This window comes from Anthonomus grandis, chromosome 2, assembly GCF_022605725.1.
Source record: "Anthonomus grandis grandis chromosome 2, icAntGran1.3, whole genome shotgun sequence".
Classification (NCBI taxonomy): Eukaryota; Metazoa; Arthropoda; class Insecta; order Coleoptera; family Curculionidae; genus Anthonomus; species Anthonomus grandis.
The window spans coordinates 28,857,146-28,875,621 of record NC_065547.1 but is presented as its reverse complement, the minus strand read 5'-3'; the positions used below and the strand labels follow the sequence as shown (position 1 = coordinate 28,875,621).

General features: G+C 31.9%; 1 protein-coding gene across 2 annotated transcripts in view; it reads left to right on the top strand.

Moving 5' to 3' along the window:
- The window catches only part of LOC126750174 (sister chromatid cohesion protein PDS5 homolog B), an 89,670-nt gene that overhangs the window by 18,400 nt on the left and 52,794 nt on the right, over positions 1-18,476 (top strand). For both annotated transcript variants that reach the window (XM_050459700.1, XM_050459699.1), the window contains exon 2: positions 16,974-17,202. In XM_050459700.1, coding sequence (XP_050315657.1) covers positions 16,992-17,202 — 211 coding nt within the window. In that variant the 5' untranslated portion in view covers positions 16,974-16,991. The remainder of the gene's footprint in view (positions 1-16,973; positions 17,203-18,476) is intronic.

The following is an 18,476-nucleotide window of genomic DNA, read 5'->3' as shown; positions in this document are numbered from 1 at the left end:
GTTTGTTTTAAACATTAACTGCAGAACATATCTTTGGGTAATCATAAGAGGTTTCAGGATGGTCTTAGTTGTTCCGCTGCTGTTATGTAATAGTTTATAATTGATTCAACCAAAGCTTAATAAATGTGAAATGTTGAATTCAAGGGGAAATATACTCAACATGGTGGTGCCACTTTAGATTTTCATCCAAAATAACACCTAAAACCTTGGTCTGCCTTTTTATTTGCTGGGTGCAAGAACATTTAGTTATGCCACAGTCATTTTCATGTAATATGATCTCTATTTAATGTGCTAGTTGTTCTTGAATCTACAGAAAAGCATAAAAAGCTTGACTTTTCTGAGTTTAGTGTTAAATAATTTAAACCAAGCCAAGTTTTGATTTTTTTTCATGGAAAACTTCGCAACAGTCTTTACATCCTTCTAAGACTTTTCCTTAATCATTATTACAGTATCATCTGCAAAACAGACCATGCCGACATTTGGTAACAACTGCAACAACTCATTAACAATAATTATATAGAGAATTATAAGAATATTATAAGAAAAATTATATAGAGAACAATACTGGTCCAAGGACACCATATTCTATCATCCTAGGCAAACTGATACATCCATTAATTTTGGTGCTTTGTGTTCTTTGGTTAATCTAACTTTCAAACAGGTTGTAAGGGATCTCTCGAGTCCCTACATTTTTCAGTTTTTTTCACAGAATATCATTTGTCACAGTGTCGAACGCTTTGCTGAGATCTAGAAATATTGCCATGCGCCTCTCGTCACAGTCAAAACACTTTCCTATCTGTTCTGTAATACAATTGATGCCATCTTCTGTACAAAAGCCCCACATATCCAAATTGTGACTCAGTTCATGACCTTGATTTGAGCTTGTTGATAAAAGCTCATCTTTGCTTACATATATACTTTCAGATCTTCTTTCAACTTTCAAACTTTAATTTTTATTTAAAATATGCAACATATATAATGTGTACATGCGATTTCCTATCAGCTTTGAATTTTGCTGTTTCCTTCACCCATACAAAAAGACATACTACTTCTGTTTATCTTAATGCTTATAGCACCAATTTGGCCAAGAAAGCCTATATATAGAGCATACTGGTTCAATATTGTTTAGTTATGGTTTGATATTGATCTGTTGGCATGACTTTGAACTCTACTTTTTCAAATAGAATTAGATTGTTAGTTATTTAAGGATTCACTGTACTACCTGTAGTTTTATATTGTAACAATGTTTTTCTGTCAATGTTTCAATAATTGTATTATTGTTAGAATTTGTTGGCTGTTGGACAATAAAATTTGGAATTTGAATAAAATAACAGCATTTGGACATTCTTGAATTTTCAGTCCTGGCCATAATATGGCCCAGAGATGGTAAATTTATGTGGTGTCTGTAAGTCTAAAAAGCCCATCTATTTGGCTGAGGTAATAAGTTGCAGAAGTGACTGATTGTATATATAATATGTTTTACATATTATAAATACAATTGCACTATCAGACAAAAGTAGAGAAACTTTTAAAAATTTGTGTTTTATTTGAATATGCAGAGACTAACACAGTTCTATACATAATGAAAATCGACAATATTTTTAAAGATTTTATTTCAGTAAAGTAATAAACTATATAATGAAAACCAAAGATTTTATTTAAATAAACTAAAGACTCTAGGGACAAAAGTAGTGAAACCAAATTTTTTTACTAAATATTTCAATATAATACTTATTTCTAAACTAATAAAATTAATACTCAAATTCTTTATTCATGTTAATAGAACTTTGAAGTTCAATCTTTTTTTCATCTTTTTTTTATCCTAAATTTACTCATTTAAAAAAGCAAAAAAAGTCCAAACCTAAGTACACTTAACTAAAAACAAAGCACTGAAACATAGAGAAAAAAGTTGGTTAAAACAGATTAAACAACACTAAAGTTAAAATTCAAAAACTCATCTACACTATAAAATACATTTTTCAATAAAACTTCTTTAATTTTATTCTTAAAATTGTTTATTTGAGGCTTCCTTGTTTCCATTGGCACTTTATTAAAAAATTTCATTGATGACTATGAGTCTGGCAATTCAGTAGTGTGCAAAGTGGAGCAACAGATCTTCTATCTGCCTCATCTGATGGTGGTGGATGTAATCATGCTTAGTATATTTTTGCTCAATTTTTGTAGGTATAACCAAACAGTATTATATTCACTGAATGGAAAGTTAGAATTTTATGGCGAGTAAAAGCCTGTCTGCAATCATCCCTATATCCCATGATTGAGATTATTCTGACTGGTATCCTCTAAAATTGAGCCTTGGGGAACACCAATAATATTTATTCTCTCAGCCGACGACGCACCCTCCACTCTTACAATCTGTCTATGATTATCAAGATATGATTTGATTAAATATCTGCCTTTTTCTATGAATTTATAATCTTTATACTTGCCCAGAAGGATGTTATGAGATACACAATCAAAGGTCTTGCTGAGATCAAAGAACAAGGTAGAGCAATATTTCAGCTTTTGAAATGCACCCATAATAGCCTTGACCAGACTGAGAACAGCCTGAGTGATGTCCCTCCCAGCCCTGAAAGATATCTAAAAGTTTCATAATGGTTTCTTCTCTAACAGAATTCCAGGATTCTTGCAAAAGTTTTAATAGTCCATTTTTATTGCTGATCTGATGTTGTCTTATATGATGGTCTAGTTCCTCCCAATGGTTTTCAATAGGGTCAGGATTGGAACCTTTTTCAGGAAAATCCATAACCTTAATCTTTTCTGTTAAAAACTATTCTTGAAGTACCTTTGATTTATGTTTAGGGTCATTATCCTGCTGATATATCCCGGTCAATGGTAAATTATCCTTATGAAATGGTAGCATTACATTCTTTAGAATATCTAAATACATGAATCAATTCATAATACCCTCAATAACATATAATTGTCATGCAGGATCAATAAGTCATCAATCATGCAGGATCTACCACAATGCTTTACAGTAGGATTTGCATACTTTGGATCAACTATTTTGCCTACTGGCTAATGTAACCATGATATTCCATCAGACCCAAATAAATTAAAATTACTTTTATCAGTAAAAAGAACTTTTTTCCAGTTGTTGGTGGTCCAATGCAAATATTTTTTCGCACAGTCGGGCCTTCTGGTTCTTGCTGCTGATTAATGGTTTTTTACCGGCTCTTCTACTAAGTTATTCTGCTTCCCTTAGACGTCTTTGTATGTCTTGAACTAACATTAACACCAGGCAATTTATTTAAAATTTTATTTGGCGCAATCAGACAGGACAATTTTTTATGGTCATTTCAATTTTTTTGATTGTTTGTCTCAAGCGGCCACTTTTTTTATGGTTCTTTACCAAATTTCATGTTTTAAAATTAGAAATTGTCTTGCTTACAACAGATTTATGCAAACTAACCATTTTGCTCATGAACATCTTCTGACATATAGCTTCCACAAGTCATATTCACTAAAGAACTATTAACAGGTCTTACATAAACCAAAATAAATTCTAAATTTGGTTAATTCTTATGTGAGTTTCTATATTTATGTCCAACCTAAAAGCAACAATATTTTTAGGAAATAGTAATTTTATTGAAGGGTTTAAGGAATTTAAAACAGTTTCTCTGGTAGTGCCTTCCTCATACCACACAAAGCTTAAGCAATTGTCCTTTTAAAAACTTAAGGCATCTTGTCTCAGATAAATTGTGTCTATAAATATTACGTTATATTATTCACCTGTTTTATATTTATATTTATTTATTTATTTTTATTTACGGAATCCATTTACAAAAGTGTTATATAGCATACCCATACAAACATATATATTCAGATACAAAACTATCTATAAATCAATAAACGGTGTAGATGAGTTAATTAATTAAAGCCCCTATGAAATAATATTCTTTAACTGCCCCTTAAAAGATGTAATCCCAGAGTCAAAAAAGCTTATCTGTCCTGACAGACCATTACCACTTTGAGCCATTCTTTCCAATTACATTCATATAATTGGCTCATTAATACCATAATTGGCATGGTGGAATGGGACTGAAAATATTTCTGATTGTCTATTCAATCTGGAAGGAACCCTAAGTTTAAAAAGAGACAGTAACTCGGGACAATCTATAGTAGCATTTAAAACCTTATGTATAAAACATAAGTCGAGTAATGTTCTTTGTGACTCTAATGTGGGTAAGTTCAGGTTATCCCTGACCCACTGATAGTAATACTCCTGTCTCCTGTAACCACATCTAAAAGCAGCCACCCTTAAAAATTTATTTTGAGTTTTTTCAATCTGCTCAATGTAGCAGTTATATGACAGGGACCACACAATTAAGCCATACTCCAAGATGGGCCTAACAAGAGAGCAATAAAGTAATCTAAAAGTAAACAAAGACAAATCAGTTGTAGACCGTTGGATAAAACCCAGCATTTTCATTGCCCTACCAGTCACCTGATTGATGTGACTTTTAAAAGACAACCTGGAGTCAATAAATATTCCTAAGTCAGAAACCTCTGTTTTGACACCAATTGCTACATTATTTATTTTATAAAGAAAAGCAATAGGGTTTCTTTGCTTAGAAAAAGTAATCTTATGGCACTTATTGATATTAAGGGACATTCTATTCAAGTGGCACCAATCAAAGAACAAAGTAAGGTCTTTTTGCAGGAGCACAGCATCGGAAAGGGATGTGATAGGCCTAAATAGCTTCACTTCATCAGCAAACATTAGCACACGACAATTTTCAAGTTTCCAAACTAAATCAATCAAAAAGAGGCAAAACAAAACAGGGCCTGAGTGAGATCCCTGTGGCACCAAAATTTCAGAGGAACATGTACCTCCAAGATTAACAATCTGGATTCTACCTCTGATGAATCCCGAGATCCACTGAAGAAGAGGCCCCACAATACCTAAAGCCCTAAGCTTCTGCAAGAGTATCCCATGGTTAACCCTATCAAAAGCCTTGGAAAAATCTGTATATATTGAGTCAACCTGAAGTCCCTTCTCAAGCAGCGGTAGAGGTAGTTGACATACAGCACCAAATTAGCATCAGTCATCAGTAGATCTGCCTTTTATAAATCCAAATTGCTCAGGATTAAATAAAGATTTAAAACTCCAGGCAGTCCTATGACTGACCAGGCAGTCAAGCAGCTTTGTCAACTCAGATTGGTTACACACAGCCCGGTAATTGGAAATTTCATTTCTACACTAATTTTAAACTTTTTGTAAATTTGTTTCTTTCTTATGATCAAACTGCGAAGCTCTGAAGAAAACCAACATAGAAAAGAAGACCTTTTGTACTTTTCCATAAATAATAATACCATAAATAAACCTTTCCATTGAGGAGTAGATCACATTATATGTAGAAAATTGAAACTATGACATCAATAGATGTCTCTCCCAAAAACAATCGATTCCAGTCTATCCCAGCAAGACAATCATTAATTGCTATGTAATCTATGTCCCTTACCAAAATTATAAAAATATTCCTCATATATCATACCATCAGAATTTGCTGCACAACAAAGGTCAAAACTAATTGCTGTATGGTGCAAGCTATTCTCAAAAATCTTGTCTATTGCACGTTCGACACTAATTAAATCTGAGCTACTAAATACAAGATATAGGGCAACCTTGTTGGTATTTAAAACCCCATTTACCTGAAAAAAGTTATAGAAGCTAAAGCAGTTGGCCAGAGAAAGCACAGACTCTCTGTCATTCTCCAGACAACCACCAACCACCAAACCAAGATCATCATTTTCCCATCGAGCATGTGGTAAATTGTAATCATCTGCCAAGACAAACAAACTACTTGAATATCTACTATATACATGTTCAACGGATTCACAATGGCTTAAATAGGCTTGAAGTGGAGATGGAGATGGTATATAAATGCAACCAACAACAAAGCTTTGATTGTCAATTGTAAAAGTCAAATAGATGTGATAAATATCCACATCAACAAATGGGATACCAATTCTTTGTGTACATAAACTCTTTTTAGCCGCAATCAATACACCACCTCCACAAGCCTTGGTACTATTTGTACCCATTTCACGATCATATCTATATAAATCATAGTTTGGTACTCCAATTTTAGCATCTGAATATTCAGATGTTAACCAAGTCTCTGCAATCATAACAATATCATAGCATCAGCAACTAAGTGCCTGCTGAAAATCTTTTATTTTAGTTCTCATACTACCTGTATTAGCATAATACGCGCAAACACCTGAACCAGAAGGGCCATCCTGTACTAAATTATGCTTTGATTCATTTAATTTTGATGAAAATTTATCTTGCGTTTATTATTTAACCAAAATTTTCCCAAGATAACCCCTGTAGGCCAGTTATCCGGCCTTAAAAAATCATCCCTGCAATCGCCGTTGATGCTTATCTTAAAAGAAATAGTCTCACCCTTAACTGGCAACAATTCTACTTTAAGGTCCCTAATCTGAGGGCACCGCTTTTTAATGTGCTCTTCAATAAAACCAGGGGTCACTCTCATTTTAACATGTCCTAGATAAAAATATGTTTTATAAGAGTGCTGATTATGATTGTGTTATACTGTGATCAACCATTTTTATGCAATGCTGATTGTGTGTTTTATTGTTTAATTTTCGTAATTTGTTAGTTTTAACTTGCTTTAACCTATTTAGGTATATATTTTATTTGAAATTTAGGGGTGAATATTAAAATATGCTTTGCGGGACTTTTCACCTTTGTGTGTTCTTTTACATTTTTTGCTTTGCATGTGGTAGTTGCCTTTACCTACATACATAAAGGTCGACAAAGTTATCTGAAGCTTAGGAGTATAGGTGAGGCGTACTGTTATTATTGGCGTACTATATTTTTTATTTTTCCGAAAATTTAAGTAACTTTTGCCTGTACCATATGTATGCTCCCTTTAAGTGAATGACTTGACCAACATTTCTAATTGGGCAGAGCATAACTCTTTGTTGATTAACCATCAAAAAACACAAGCAATTTTATTTTCTAAAATCAATATAGAAACTGATAATCATATTATACATATGGGAGTGTGGTTGGATATTTTATTTTATTTTATTTTTTTATTTTTGTTGACTGGAATAATATTTTTGACCGTTCAAATATTGATGTCTCAGTCAATAATTTCTATGAAGTTATTTCAAATGCCATATCAATCTATGTACCAAAAAAATTATACAAATCTTCAAGGTTCCTCCGCTGATCCAACCGATCAATGTTATAGATCATATATTTCAACCATAAATCAGGCCATTAAATCTGACTCCAAACAGCTTTGGAGTCATACTAACTCATTAAAAAAAAGTCATGGCATTCCAAATGCTATGAATTTTAATTACATGTCAGCTGAATCAAGCAAAGTCTGTCAATCTGTCACTCGAACTATTCTTTACATTCTCCAATCTGTTGTAGTCTTGCCTATTTAAACTCTCACCCTGAACTTGATCCATTTGCAAGCTCACTCTCTGGATTTATTGGTCAACTGGGTCAAATATCTTAATTTATTGTTTTCTTATTGTGTTTATTTCTTGTGTATATGTATTTTGAAGACTGTCTAATTATGTTCGTGAAAGTACTTTTATTATGTTAATCATACATCTTTTACTTTATTTAATATTGTAACCAAATCTTTTGTAAAATGGGGTTTCCTGTATATTGATTGAATAAATGAATAACTTATTTGCTAACTACTTCTCTAGCGTCTATCACTCTTAATGAGATAGATCTAGGCAACTTTAATTTTACAGTAAATAATTCTGTTAACATCCCATTTTTTCAGTAAACTTGCAGAGGTATTTGATTCTGTAAATGGCCTTACACCTTACTTTGCATTACGGAAATCTCCTGGTCAATGAGCAACATGGGTTTAGACAGGGTAAATCTACAAATCTAACATTGCATCATAACTACATTGTTGAGGCCTTTGGGGATGGATATCAGGTGGGTTCCGTCTATACAGATTTCTCAAGGCGTTTGACTCCGTCATTCACTCCTTGCTTATTTTTAAATTAAAATGTTATGGTTTTTCTGAGTGGCTTCTTTTTTTGGCTAAAAAGTTACCTAAGCAAGAGAATTCAGTTTTGTTATATTAGGGGTTTACTCTTAATTCCAATTTTGGTAACATCAGGGATCCCACAGTGTTCCCATGTGGGTCCTCTTCTTTTTGACTTATTTATTAATAAATTCATGGAATTATAAAATACTGCCTATTTTTATTATTTGCTGATGATATGAAACTACTTACAAATTTTAAATTTATCTGGTTGCCATAGGATCACTATCACTCTACAAGTGGTCACTATCTAATGGCTTGCATCTCAATAAAGAAAGATAAATGTTTTTTATTATCTCCTTTACTAAAAACAAAAAACTGTTTTTGCTTTTGACTATCATATTAATACAACTGTTCATTCGAGGGTGACAGAAATTAGGATTTGGGTGTACTGTTTGACAACTCTTTGACATTTATTCCTCATATTAATAATCTGTTAAATTAAGCCTCTCGCGTTCTTGGTTTTATTACAAGGAATTCTTGTGATTTTTCTGTCTCTGCATTTAGAGTTCTGTATATTACTCTTGTTCACAGTATTTTACCTTACTTTTGTGTAGTATGGTTCCCCTATTATTTAAACCACATTCATAGCCTTGAAAGTGTTCAAAATAGGTTTTTCAGAACCTGTGCTTGGAGGCTAAATTTACCAAATTTATCTATAACGGACGTTAGGTCGAGGCTAAATTTAATTTCACTTGAAAATTATAGGACCAGATGTGATTTACTTTTTTTCTATAAACTTCTTAATGGTAGTATTAATTGTTCTGAATTATTAAGACTTGTAAATTTTAGATGGAATACCAGATATCTTAGAGAGATGCCACTATTTTTAATTAAACCGAATATGAATAATGGTAAATATTCTCCTATTAATAGATTTCACATGCTGGGAAATGAGTTTAATTGTCATTATGATATAATTGATAAGGGTTTTTCTGGGTTCAAATAAATTAATAAATAAATAAATAATAATTGATAAAAGTAATGCGTTTTAGATGATAACTAACTCATTTAAAAGAATTTTATAAGTCGCAGGGTCAACAGCCTTTGAAAAAAGTATGAAAAGCCCACATGCATAGTCCAGGACAATCATAACTATGTTCACAAATGATAATTTGGTGGCATCGACCATTTATTTATCATAAATATCGATGGTGAGATCTCTCTTGAGTACTCTGCTCTTTTTGATGCCCATCAAACAACAAAAAACTATATGGTAAAAATCAATTTTTATTAGTTTACTTAATTCATGAGTGTGGTGAGGATCTTTAAAGTTTTGATGTGAGAACAGAATTTTGAGGCAGATCTAGTATTGATTAGATGTATGTACTTCTTCTTCTTCTTATACTGAGATAAATTTGTAGTTAATTTTATACTTATTCAGTGTTATTTTATTATCTTTATGTATCATTTTCTTATTATTTTAATATTCCTATTAAAATTATTTGTTTTGTCTAATTGTAATTTTTTGTCTAATTATCAATGGTAAAAATTGTACTATTGGTGTTATACCACAAATAAATAAATAATAAAGATTTCAAAGTATTGGGTTTTACTATACATTGCTAGCTGACTTGAAACTTGTATAATATATTTTCTAGTTATTAGCTAGTATTTTTTGTTTAAATGTGCTACTGGGCATGTTTTATAAAAAAAAACTTTTTGACCACAATTTTGAGAACAAAGTGTTTTCACAGTGTTGTAACAGAGGTTATTGTTAAAAAAAGAGGTTAATTGTTGCTAAAAACTACTTAAAACATTGTTATTGTTTTACTTGTGTGTAACTTATTAGAAAAATAATATATCATAAGATTTTTTTTTGAATTAAAACGAAATTATATGGAAAATACTAAGTGCTTTATTTTCTGTGCTGATAAGTGTATATCTATGTATTGCATTTTTACATACAGATCATGTTTTCGTTCGTTACTCATAGGAAACCGCATAGAGGCGAAATAGAATTGTAATCTTAAAATGTTTAATATGCTGTGTTTTGCATAATGAAAATTAAACCGTTATTTATTCTAATAAAAAATAAAGTATCAACTCTGATAAAAATATAATAAAAAATCAGAAATAAAACTCTAATAAACAAACTTAACAACATATCATTTTTTAAATAAAAGGCTCAAATAAACCGCCTTCTTTCGCTAAAGAAAAATTTACCCTATCGTAAAAGCTATTTCGCACCTCCAAAAGAGTTTCGAACTCGAAAAAGAATTTTGCAACTCCTCTAAATTTGTTGGCCTACTAAATTCATGCTTGTAAATGGTCTGCTTAAGGTAACCCCACAGATAAAAGTCATTTGGAGACAAATCTGGAGATCTAGTAGGCTATTTAATATCACCAGTCCCACTAATAAGGCGGTTAGGAAAAGTATTTGTTAAAAATTCTTTTACCCTAGCCGCGTTATGAGCAGGACAGCCATCTTGCTGAAAATAAACCCATCCCAGGTCTACATCAGGTAGGATTCGAATGGCAGGAAGAACTTGGTTTTGCAGCAACTCAAGGTACCTTTGGACGTTTAAAGTGCCATTAATAAAAAATGGCCCTATAACATTGTCGCCCAAAATACCTGCCCAAACATTCAATTTCTGGGGATACTGGCTATGAAACTGAAAACTTCTGTGCTCGTTTTCCTGAGACCAATAACGAACAATGGAAGGATTGTGTTTGCCATGTAATGGAAAAGAAGATTCATCAGAAAACAAAATATTTTTTAAAAAATATTCGTTTTCATTTGCCTTTTCCATCATGGTTTCAGAAAATTCCATTCTTTGCCACTGGTCTTTGCCACGAGTTTTTGAATACTTGAAACATTTGTACCCATATTTTTTCCAGATACGAGCAACAGTTTTATTGCTCATTCCCAGTTCCTCTCCAACACTTCTAGTGGACCGTGTTGAATCAAGTTCTAGGGTACTGCAAACCATTTCTTCCCGCCGTTCTATATCCTGGACCACTTCAACAGGTGGTTCTTGACGTTTTGTGTGGCATTTTTACAATCTTGAAGACAAAAAGATGTCTCAACATTTGTAACCACATTTAAAACCGTTTTTGCACAAGGAATCGGTCTATTCTCAAATGTCACTGAAAACAAATCTCTACATTGTACTGCCGAATTGCCTTCATAAAACCATTTAATTAGTTGAACTCTTTTGGAAGGGGTATAAACAGCCATAGTGAAAAAAACACGAAAATAACGCTCAAAAATTATTAATGCAACGTGCAGTAACACAGCAAAGTGAGGTCTGCTGACTCCCGGTTCAAAAAATAAAAACGAAAAATTCCGCCGCCTGCAAGCCGCAACCAAGCGGTGTGCCATTATTTTGGGTAATACGTAGCTTACGATAACACGATGTGTATAGGTCTAACCTATATAATAAATATTTGACTTTTCATTGGCAGATTTTCATACATTAATATTCTTAGAACATTGAAAGTTTAAATGTTTTAAGTTAATGTCCCATATATTGACTAAAAATTGGAAATAGCAATTGTTAGTGCCAATGGCCTATTATTCAAGTAGAAATATGACAAAAATGAATCTTACCTTAACATTTTAGTTTACAAGACACTTAACTTAATGACTGATCTTCTTAAATTTCCCTACTGACCATTCAGATTCTTACTAAAAGTATTTTTTATCAGCAATCTCAGTTGACATTCAACTTATGCAGTTCACTTTTACATATAGTTTATAGTAAACATCACAAACTTAATACATATACAATAAAATAGCAACCAATAAAAATATAACTATGACGATTTTGGGTAATTATTAATTATGGTATTAAACCTTTTTCAATTCAATTTATTCATGTAAATACATTACAATTGTTCAGATATTTCAGAAGAAAAATACAAAAATGAATGTTCATTAAAAATAATAAATTAAAAACTCGATAAGATCGAATAAACACAGACAACTGGTTAAAATTTGCATATAAATAGATATATTACTAGGCAATAAGACTTTGTATAAAATGTAAAACACTTATTTAAACGAGAAAATTTAAATTTAAATTTCAAGTACTCGTCAAAGGAATAAAATGAGTTACCTATAAGTATTTCCCTGACTTTATATTCTTATATTGCTTAAATGGTAAGACTTTTATGCTTTTCGGCAGTGCATTAAAAAATTTTATTGACCAGTACCCTGGTGCACTCTGACACCTTTTCAGCCTCCAATAGGATGCAACTAGTTTCATTCTGTTTCTATAGTGTCATGACCGTGGATGTCTGTATGAGATATAAGTGAAACTGACTTCCCATAAAATTTCATAGTATACTGATGAATGTTATGGTATTACATTGAGTATTCCACTCAATGTAATAGCATAAGCTTATACGTAGCTTGATCTGGTAAATCCCAAAAATAAAATATGTTCTCAACCTATGATCAGGAAAGTCAATTAAAACACCAACCTGTAACAGGTTCAGCATAAGAAATCAATTCAACCTATCATACTTAAAAGCAAACACAAAACTAACTTTACTAACTAATATAGGTTATAGCATCGCTGCCATCTCATGATCCAGATAAACCAAGGGGTAAATATTTTAATTTATTTTGTTTCCTACATGTTCGCCTTCATTGAAAATAGGACGGGTGTTGAATATATAATATACTTACAGTTACTTGTAGAGTAGTAAATGTTTAGTGATGGTTGTCCAATTTTATTAACATTTTAACAAAAAAGAAGGTTGCAAAAGAAGCAGTAAATTCAGATTCAAAAACTGCTTAGTTCGTCCAAGAAATATATAACTTTTTGTTGACAAAGCAAGTCCAATTAAATTGAATTAGATGAAAGTAACATGTAAAATATCAGAGAATGCAACAGAGTTAATAAAATGATAAATATACAATGCATTCATGATGAAAAGAACAAATTCATTAAAGGTTCAGGTGTTTTTTCTTTTATTTTTTGGATTCGTCAATTAGCGTTGTCATTTGCGCGTTTTTTGCAGTAAAAATTTTCTATATAGTGTACCTCAAAGTAGAAACTATAGCGTTAATATTCATTTCCTTATAATAAAAAATATTTTTGGATTCTTTATTTCTTTTAGAGAATATCAGGTCTCTCGGTGGTTTTTCGCTCAATGCACGGTTTTCGCATAAAAAAAAAACTATCAATCATTGTCAAGAAATTCACGATATACTTGTCAATGTCAATCTTCCCGGTAAAAAAAATGGGTGAAAAATAAGAAATTTTTTTTATAATTTCAACCCAAGAATTAAGCAAAAACTGATGTTGATGATTTTTTCCGACAAGGCTTGTGGGTTCTCAGCAATCCATTATGTGCTTGGTATGAAAATTCATGATTTGAGTCCCTGGAGAAATAAGCCTCATTCGTGAAGTGTATTCTTCTTTCTTCTTATGCGTTCTTGTATCCAACTACAATGCCAATTTTTTCGGAAAATCGTCGGGTCAAATGTGCCTGCACATGCTGAATCTGATAGGGGTATAAAAGATTCCTTTAAACGATATTCTAAACTGTAAAATGTTTAACGTCTAGGCACAGAATAAACGATCTCACAGAAGCGAAGGCTAGCCCTTTTTACCGAACCGGTTTTTCGTTCAGGCTCCTCCCATTTACCCCCATTCTAACGGGTACAACTGTCGTCGCCCACGTGGGGTATCGGGTCATAATTAGTGTATTAGTACGAGCGTTAGTGTGTATATTTGCGATATTTTGTAATTTGCCGTTTTTTATTTTATTTTTGTTAAGTAGGTATTACACATTACCTTGTTTTGGAGTTTAACTCTGTGCTCTATGACTTTGTTTTTTCTTTCATTTGTGTTGTGCTAAAAACTAAAAAAAAAACACTAAAATGCCAACTTTTTGTGCGTATATGGGTTGTTTTGCCAAAAGCGTCGCTGGAAAAAGTTTATTTTCGTTTCCTAGGGATATTAGAAGGTGAGCAATAACAATAATAAAAGAAAGTAGGTATTGAAAAGTTACATTATTATGTATTATTCATTATTATTATGGTTGTTTAAAAGCTTTGAAAAGTTCAGAATATTCCCTAATTAATTTGTCGTGCCATGCAAATAAATACAGAATAAACATTATTTAATTTAATAAACATATATTTATATACCTAAACCATATGTATCTATGTATGTGTACATACGTGCAGGTACATAACATTGTACTTAGATAAAAATATTAAGGTTGATTTAGGTATACAGTATTTTTATGTGATAAAGAATAATGACTTTAATTTTCAATTATCTGTCTTTTTATGGACTGCAAGTGCATAATATAGTAGTAGTAAAACCCTTAAAAATCTTATATTTTGTTCCAGACTATCATAATGGACGGCGACTATACAACGTATAATACCTTTATAAAATATGGACGTATGTGTGGTACCTACATATGTATATAATAATACATACATATATCTTTTTATATATAAATATATAAAAGCGGATGATACCTACTCTTAAATGTGTTGTGTTTAAAACATACGAGAAAACAGACCTGCGTATAAACCTTCCAGCTAAAATTTAATTTAAAAATACCTACCTATGTACATATGTATATTGTTAACATATTAACACAAATAGCAGACTTTTTCTCAGCTAGTGCCTTACTAAAGGCAAATATTATTTACCATTATCATAAAACAACTAACACAAAAATTCCATTTGAAAACAAATTAAAAGTATACTAACCTACACCTCTATCGTGTATCAAAACTGTCAAATGACAATTTTTATAAAAATAATAATTATTATAATTATTCTAAAAAGCAAGGACCAATATAAGCCTTAACAAAAAAAATCCTATTTGAAATGTAACTAAATTTTGTAGTTTGCTCCCGTATTATATGAATATAACCATTTTGATTTTAAAAATAAAAGCACTTCGTTCAGTGTATGCGTTTACTGCAACTTTACGAGATCTCTCAGTGTATTTGCGCCGGGTGCATCTGTCAGTTCGGCTTATAAAAAACTGGTTCACGGATATCAAAGGAGCCGACGCAAGCCTTCGCTTCTGTGAGATCGTTTATTCTGTGGTCTAGGCAATCTTTCTATAACTTTTAGTGCTTGTGGTAGGGCTTTACTCGATTTTATTGAAGACCTGTTCTTCCAATTTAGGAGTAACTGATTAGGGATGTCCGTTTTCAGAGATAAGTTTTTTAAAGTGTTCGTTTCTCTAAGATTTTGCAAACGAGTAAAAAATATAAAGTGATGAGGAATAACGCGATAACCTTCAGCATAAATACGCATGGCTTCTCGTGCGTTACCGTAGCTAGTCAATAAACAAAGGGCATATCGCACATTTCATTGCCCGTAATACATTTCTATGATTGTAACGTTTATGAAAATAATCACTTTGAATGATTTCACTAATGCCAATGTTAACTGACGAAAGCAATGCTTATAAAATGTAAAAACTGGTGGTAAACAAATACTTTTTTTGGACAAGAGAAGAATGTAGTAAAAAGGTAAAAGACAAAAGGAAAAAGATAGACTATAATTTAGTATTTTTTAAACATGTAGTAGAAAAAATTTTTTGTTACATGCATGTAAAATCCCCTTTTTTCATTCATGGGAATGGTCGACAAATTTCCCACTCATAAAAAAGGATCCTTTTACACACTTCTCAGGGTTTATAAAGTTTCTCTTTTTACGCACTAGTAATGCGTTTGTATGTTCATAGAAACTTTTCATTTCGTCCAAGAGACATGCTCCTGGATTTTGTAGCAATATTAGAAAAACACTCTGTATATAAGTAAAGGACCTTCATATAGTCAATGATGGAAAATGCTTTTTTTATTATTCAAATTACAAGTCGTCTATGATTCTCAAAGAGATTTTGTTATAATTAGAATAAAAATGAAACATTATGTCTCAGTATCTAGAAATATTTCTCGAAACCAAGAAGTTGGATCTTGAAGCCTGATTATGAAAGATAATAAATGAAGTCTTCAAGGTAAAAATAAATATTAATGTCCTTCAGCAAATGTCGGAATTCAGGATGTGCCCATATGTAAGATAAGACTTAAACAGTTAATTGACCAATTAATTTTCCAAGAAACAGTTGTTGTATTAGTAGGTATATGAGGAAGAGGACTCTCATGCAGAAGTATATCCTCTTTATTACATTTAAAGCCAACAATGTATGTTTTACTTAAATTTATGGAAAGAATATTTGGACAATCTTTAACCATCTATTGTAATTTATTATCAAATTTTTTGATCCCAATATATTTGTTTTATGCCATAATACAGAGGTATCATTAGCATTTTTTAACTATCTAGAGATCTTTACATGGACAATAGTACATCTTCAAAGCAAAAGATCTTGCTCCAGAATACACCACAAATTGCTGCTTACCCTCAAGGTAGAATCTCAACCAAGTAAGATAAGAGCCTGGAAAGTCATATCTTTCCAGCTTCAAAAGAAGTATACTATGAATCACATAATTAAAAGCCTTATGCAGATCAAATAACATTATTGCTGAACTATTATTTACATAGTCATATTTAATACAATATATGAATATTGTGTATTTACACAACTTTTAACCCTTTAAAGTGTTTTAACATAAGTATCAAGATTAAAGTATTGGGATCTAAAAGTCAAAAATTAAACAAGTTATATGGTTGCCCTTATCACTGACCAGAATTGCCATTCTTGTCAAATTCATACTTTACTAATTTGTTTCATGAAATGATATATATAAAATAAATCATGATTACTTATTATTCTTTGTGGTAAATAACCTATGAATTGTACATGTCTTTTTAATCCAAAGGGAGGTTTTACTATGATTTTTTTTCTGACATCTGCCTCTAAAAAAACACTACTAATACTATGAAACAAAACTAGTCCACCCTATATTATTCTTGTTTTTATGTTCTTTTTTATTTTCAGGGTTGAACCCACCTCAAAATGACAGAGATAATTTATCCACCTGGATGCCGCCCCATCAGCGAAGATCTGGGTCCCGACGAGCTCATTCGTCGCCTAAAGACTTTAGCCCATACTTTACAGGCCATGGGACAAGATGATGGGGCCTACAAGCAATATGTACCACTCAGCTTACATTTGGCCGAGGACATATTCTTGAACCATCCTTCTAGAGATGTGCAGCTGTTGATTGGTAAGTTTCTTTCTAGAAAGATCACTAGATAGAAAGAATCACAATGACTGTATGGTTCAATCCTTTTGCAAACTTAATTAGTCTGTTATGTTCTGGTCAAGTAGCTGTTTCTAGATTATAGCCAGGCCTTGAGATGTGTCTAGTCACAATTTAATAGGGTCCAGAGCAATCCTGTGGAGAACTGGCTAGGGTCTTTCTTGTAGTTAAACTTGTTGGGCAGCTAAAGTGTAACTATGAATATTTTCTTTGAATATTTGTATATGTCTATATTTCAAGGATGATATATCACTATCTTGTCTTTAAATGGAAGCTGTTTGTCCACATAATTGCCAAGGATTGATATTTCCCAAAACTATTCCTTAATATTCCCTGCTTGCATGTTGTGACAGAGTATCTCTAAGAAGCAGCTTGGTTCAAACTGCTTAGTGTACATATTGACTCATTTCTCACATGGACCACCCATATTATGCGCAATATAAGATGAGCTTTTCCTAAATACCTCAAAACAGATTTACTATTCATTTGTCAGATCTCTGATCACTTATTGTGTGATGTTTTAGGGATCTTCAACAAGCGCTATATGCCTTTTTTGCACAAAAATACATCATAATATGCATACTTAGACTTACAACTTGAACCTCTTGGAGACCTTATTTTACTGAGCTTGGTTTACTCACGATTCAAGCTCTGTAATTTTTTTTGCTAGCTATTTCCTTTTAATGTAATTATGCAGACAATTATGCTGAAGGTATGGCTACTGTTACTAAGGGACAAGCTACATACTTTCAAAGGTCTCCAGCGTTTTCGGCTGTAAAAGTATTACTTCTTAATATATTACTTCTTGTCCTTAGAGAAAATAAGGTAAAATTTAAGGACACTACCTGGTATCTAGATGGATAAGTGTGTATAAAAGTTATATGTGGTTACTTAATGTGTATTGAGTTTTCATTATTTTAATAATGGAAGTATGTACTATGTAGTTCTTTTCAAAATTTTAATTTTTTCAGTTCTTGAAAGCAATAAAAATATTTGGAATTTGAAGTTGAACAAACCTAAACCAGACAGAAAATTTCTTGGAAATTTCATTGATAAGGAGCTCAAATTTCGCACACAAGAATATTCTTGCTAATATTTACAGGATAAATTTCAGGGTTTGCTGTCGTCCTCTTTGTCTATTCATTTATCGAGATTGCTTCCTTAATCTAGAAGTACCAATCGAAGTTAACAATTCACAATCCCTGGTATCTAAGCGGGAAACAATTTCTGCCTTTCCC